Source organism: Cherax quadricarinatus, chromosome 80, assembly GCF_038502225.1.
Source record: "Cherax quadricarinatus isolate ZL_2023a chromosome 80, ASM3850222v1, whole genome shotgun sequence".
Taxonomy (NCBI): domain Eukaryota; kingdom Metazoa; phylum Arthropoda; class Malacostraca; order Decapoda; family Parastacidae; genus Cherax; species Cherax quadricarinatus.
In genome coordinates this window covers 18,686,713-18,692,712 of record NC_091371.1, presented here as the reverse complement: position 1 = coordinate 18,692,712, position 6,000 = coordinate 18,686,713, and the positions used below count along the sequence as shown (strand labels likewise).

At 39.5% G+C, this 6,000-nt stretch overlaps 1 protein-coding gene across 6 annotated transcripts in view; it reads left to right on the top strand.

The window, feature by feature from the left end:
• The window catches only part of LOC128702366 (transcription elongation regulator 1), a 219,576-nt gene that overhangs the window by 28,369 nt on the left and 185,207 nt on the right, over positions 1 to 6,000 (top strand). For all 6 annotated transcript variants that reach the window (XM_053796594.2, XM_053796597.2, XM_053796599.2 and 3 more), the window contains exon 2: positions 662 to 950. In XM_053796594.2, the coding sequence (XP_053652569.1) occupies positions 662 to 950 (289 nt within the window). The remainder of the gene's footprint in view (positions 1 to 661; positions 951 to 6,000) is intronic.

The following is a 6,000-nucleotide window of genomic DNA, read 5'->3' as shown; positions in this document are numbered from 1 at the left end:
AAATATGTAGTTAGTCCTCAGTAGTAAGACCGAATAGGGACTATGGTCTCCTGTCTATCCAATTTGTCTTTTTTTTTTTTTCCTCTGTTTATATTTTAAAATTTTATTATATTTGCTATCTTTAACTTTTATTTTTTCCTCACTTCCTCATTTTTTAAGTTCTTTTTCCCCATCTTTCCCTCCCTCAAACCACTCTCTTTTCCCCATTCCCTGTCCCCCACTTTCTCTCCTCACTTTTTCTCCACATTCTCCCTCTCCTCCCACTGTTTCTCACCTGGCTTTCCCTCCTCTCCACTCCTCACTCTCATTATCCTCACTTCATCCTCTACCCCTTCCACTTCCCCTCTCTCCACTATTCTCACTCTTCACCATCTCCCTTGCTCTGTTCAACCCCCTCTCCTTTACACCTTTTCCCAAGATGGCACATTTTCACTCACTATAGGGAGGCCTTGGTTAGTAAATGTTAAAAACAAAATACACTTAACTTGCACATGTATTGTTTTGTGTTTTAACAAAACTGTTGAGGAGTATGCATGGGAACATTGTAATCAATAAGGAAAATACATTGAATTATATACTAATTGGTGTTACATAATTGAGTTATATAATTAGAATTTAAGTTTGTAAGATTTTAATTTAATGTCTTGAATATGATTTTCAGAGGGAGAGGAAGAGGCTTTGGACCAATGGGACCAATGGGCCCAATGGGGCCAATGGGTCCGATGGGTCCAAGAGGACCAGGTGGACCAGGTCCTGGTGGCCCACGTTTTAGAGGCAGAGGAGGGCCAGGATTCAGACCCCCTCCACCAGGATTTAGGGGCCCTCCGCCATTTGGGCCCCGTGGACCAAGGTTTGGTCCACGGGGGCCACCACCTCCCTTTGATCCTAATTGGGGACCTATGCCTCCTCCACCTCCAGGCATGGGTGGCCCCATGGGCCCTCCAGGCATGGTGAGTTTTAACCATTTGCTTATAATTATGTCAAAAGCTTGTCCAGTGCTATCTTAAGATTTTTAACATGTTCATTCAGTTTTTCTGGGAGGGATTTCTTAGGCTCAGTATGAGTCTTGTTTTGTGTGTTTCCAGGTGACATCCTGAGAATCTCTTCGTCATAACATCACTGGGAGTGATATTTTAGGATTATTATGAATCTTATTTTTCATTAACAATTGAACCCAAAAGTACTAAAAGTGATGGACATAAAAGTACATGAGCTAAGAATGTGATACTATAGATATCACCAATCCAACATCATTGGGACATCATTTACCTGTACTCTTGGCACGGTAAATCACAGGAAACTGTCATACCGTTGGAAACCTTGGGACAAACTTTTACTGATGCTAGCCAAAATTACTGCCGGATTAGTGATTGCTGGATCGGTGATGGCTGACCTGTACTATATTTTACAATAAAATTGAGTAAAAAATTATTAGTCCACCTTTTACTCTGACAAAATGCAACATTTTTCTTCCTTGTTAACTCAAGTTTCACTGCTTCTCGGATCCTTGCTGTCTCGTATACCCAGTAGCAGTGTCAACTACATTTTGAGTCTTTATCACCAAATAGTACCTTTGATTAATATTACATCCTTTACTTGCTGTTTTCTGCAAAATGTTACGAAGGACCAGGGGGTTTAACACTTAATCTGATTATTATATTAATAGTACTACACTTGTCTTTAGGGTTTCTTGCTAGTTTCTAGTTCTTATATTTTGTGGTAACTAGTAAGAGCTTTGTCATGTGTATCAGAGGTGTGCACCACATTCTATCTCCCTTAACCCTTTGACTGTTTCTGACATATACAGTGGACCCCCGGTTAACGATATTTTTTTCATTCCAGAAGTATGTTCAGGTGCCAGTACTGACCGAATTTGTTCCCATAAGGAATATTGTGAAGTAGATTAGTCCATTTCAGACCCCCAAACATACACGTACAAACGCACTTACATAAATACACTTACATAATTGGTCGCATTGGGAGGTGATTGTTAAGAAGGGGTCCACTGTATATACGTCTTACGAGCTAGTGTTTTTCACGTATTTATTCTCCAAAATTCTAGCGGCTTCAAATCAAGTGGGAGAAAGCTGGTAGGCTCACATGTGAGAGAATGGGTCTGTGTGGTCAGTGTGCACTGTATAAAAAAAATCCTGCAGTACGCAGTGCATAATGAGAAAAAAATCTCCGTCCGTGTTTTTGGATTAAAATGCAAATGTTTAAGGTGTATTTTTGTGTATTATTTATGGTTGTATTCTCATTTTCTTGGTCTCATATAATAGAATGGAAAACATATTACAGAATTAGAGATGATTTTGATTAGTTTCACGATGAAAACGACCTTGAAATTGAGCTCAAAGTAGCGGAAATGTTCGATTTTTACCAGTGTTCAAGAGTAAGCAAATCACACCACATGTCCAATACACGTCAACTGAGGAGTCTAATATTCTTTCACTAGTACACTGATATTATTTATACCATTTTTACAATAATGCAGTAGTCTGCATAACAGTAAATCTGTATTTTGTGTGAAAAAATAAAAATAGAAAGCAAGAGTAATATAAGAGGGGCCTAGAGACATGACTAATGAACAGAGGATATTTAAATTTAGTGTCAAGAATGTCTGCATTGTTTGTTCTGGACCCTATTTTGAAATTGGCATCTTTTTTAATTTGCATGAAATTTGCCAAATTGCCAATTTCTGACCACTTTATTGGGTAGTTGAAATTAGTAAATGGGTGGTTTCTTGTACTCAATTGATAGAAAAAAATGGAGTTCTAAAGAAATAGCTGTGAGTTTGGTAGACTGGGACAATGGAATTGGCCGAAAATAGGGTTCAAAGTCGGCGAAATCACCGACGTGTATATATCGCTGAGATCGCTAACTTTGCCCGAGCGTAATTTCGTAAGTTTTTGGTCAAATTTTGTACTTTTGGTGTCATTACCATTGGGAAAAGATTCTCTATCATTTCATTAGAATTTTTTTTTTTTTTTTCTAAAAATTTTTTGACATTGAATGACAGTTACAGAAAGGGGCTGGCGACAGTCAAAGAGTTAAAAGTGTTTGTACCATTATATACTCATACATTACATTTGCCTCCATGGATAATGCTCTTTGTCTTCACAACTATCTCCGTGCACCACCCACCTTTTTTCCTTCATCAGTTCTGTGGTTTACCTCATCCTTCATGAACCCATCTGCCAAATATCTTAACACGTTCATTTCTTCCACACTCCCTCCCTCTGATATCCAGTTTTTCTTTACCTAACTCATTCGAGTCTTTCATCACTCGACTCTTATCAATGTTTACTTTCAACTCTCTTCCTTTACATGCCCTTCCAAACTCATCCACTAACCTTAGCAACATCTCTTCAGAATCTCCCAAAACTACAGTATCATCAGCAAAAAGCAATTATGTCAACTCATATTTTGTATTTGATTCCTCATAATTTAATCCCACTCCTCTCCCCAACACCCTAGCATTTATTTCTTTTATAACCCCATCTATAAATGTGTTAAACAGCTATGGTAACATTACACATCCCTGTCTAAAACCTACTTTTACTGGAAAGTAATCTCCCTCTCTTACACACCCTAGCCTGGACCTCATGATCCTCATAAAAGCTTTACAGCATTTAATAACTTACTACCTATTCCATACTGCCAAATATTTGCCACATTGTTCCCCTATCCACACTATCATATGCCTTTTCTAAATCCATGAAAACAACGAAAACTTCCCTGCCTTTATCTAAATATTGTTCATTTGTGTGCTTCAGTATAAATACAGTGGTACCTCGTTTATCCTCGTTAATCCGTTCCTGGAAGTGCGACGATTTTTTAAATAGACGATTTTCGAATAAATTTTTCCCATAAGAAATAATGTAAATACAATTAATCTGTTACTGACACCCAGAAGTATTAAAACAAAAAATTTTTTTACATGAAATATAGATGTAGTACATAAACAATACAATGGGACATGATGAATGAAACATTAACAGCCTAACACTTACCCCTATTGGCAGTTCTTCTTAGTGTATGGAAGACTGGAGGAGGAGAGAGATTGGATTAGTTACTGTTTGGAAGGGGAATCCCCTTCCGTCAACACCTCAGGTACCAAGTCCTTTTCTGGGGTTACTTGTCTTCTCTGTTTCTTAATGCCACTAGGACCAACTTGAGTCACTAGAGTCCTGTCTCTCAAAAAAAGTGTCCAGAGAGCTCTGTTTCTGTCATTTCTTTAAAACTTCCCTATAATGGGCCAAGACTCTCTTAGTGTACAAGGTGCCGATATGGCTTGCAACATCATTCTCAGGGTGATGTTTCTCCATAAATCTTTCCATCCTACCCCACATTTCAAAAATCTCCTTAATTTCTGAAGAAGGCACTTTCTTCCATCTCTCTTCCTCCTCTGTAGCAAGATTTTGAGCTGTGATCTGTTGCTGTTCCTGCTGAAGCTCTTGCAGCTCCTCAGTGGTTAGCTCTTCATTGTGGTCCTCCACCAACTCTTCCACATCCTCCAAACTCACATCCAACCCCATGGAACTCCCTAATGCCACAGTAGAGTTCACAACTGACATAGGCTCATCAGGGTCAGCCACAAACCCTTCAAAATCCCTCTTGTGGACACAATCTGGCCAGAAGATATCAGAAACACTGCTGGAACAAGTGTTGAAACCTTCAAGAGGAAACTAGACAAGTATCTTCACCAGGTGCCAGATCAACCAGGCTGTGATGGATATGTGGGGCAGCAGGCCTCCAGCAGCAACAGCCTGGTTGACCAGGCGAGCACTAGACGAGCCTGGCCCATGGCCGGGCTCAGAGAGTAGATATACTCTCGAAATTCTTCAAAGGTATATCAAAGGTAAGAACTTTACTGTGATGAACCCAAACTCCTGCAGAATTAGGTCATCCAAGTTTGGAGGATGAGCAGGTGCATTGTCCATTACTAGGATGCATTTTAGAACCAATTTCTTTCCCAGGAGGTAATTCTTCACATTAGGGCCAAACACTTCATTGAACCACTCAACGAAAATTTCCATCGTGACCCGTGCCTTATTAATAGATCTCCAAAACACACACAAGGTCCTCTTTGGCATTTTCTTCCAAAAGAGGCCTGTTTCGTCACAATTGAACACTTGTTCAGGTTTCAGTCCTTCAGCCTCTATGTACTCCTTGAATTCACTTATGAATTTTGTAGCTGCAATTTTGTCTGAACTGGCAGCCTCACCATGCCTTATCACACTGTGTATGCCACTACGGTTCTTAAATTTCTCAAACCAACCTTTGCTGGCCTTAAATTCACAAATATCAGTACTCGTTGCAGGCAATTTCTTTACCAGATCGTCTTGCAACTGCCTAGCCTTTTCACAAATAATTGACGTCATAAAACTCTCTCCTGCTAATTGTTTCGCGTTTATCCACACCAATAATAACTTCTCAACATCTTCGAGTACTGGTGATCTCATTTTTGTCAGCATATTTACCTCCTTTGCAACAACAGCTTCCTTGATTTCCTTTTTCTTGGCCACGATGGAAGATATGGTTGTACGGGATTTGTTATACGTACATCCTGGCCAGTTTGGCCACACGTACGCCACTTTCATATTGTTCAATGATGTTTTTCTTAAATTCAATCGTATTTCTCACCTTTACTGAAGGCTTGGTACCAGGAGCTTTCTTTGGAGCCGTGGTAGCTTATTTAGCACTTGCAAGCACTAAAATGAATGAAATATTATGAAATATTTCGTATGAACAAGTGAGGGGACCGTCGCTCACTGGTAAACAATGGCACACTGGCTGGGAAGAGAGGCTGAGGCGGCTCAGAGCTGTGAGTACACGTCCAGGACGACCGACCATTAACCCTTTCAGGGTCCAAGGCCAAAATCTGAAGTGGTGCCCCAGTGTCCAAGAATTTAAAAAAAAAAAAAAATTTAATTTTTCTTATGAAATGGTAGAGAATCTTTTTGTGAAGGTAATAAAACAAAAAGTACGAAATTTGAT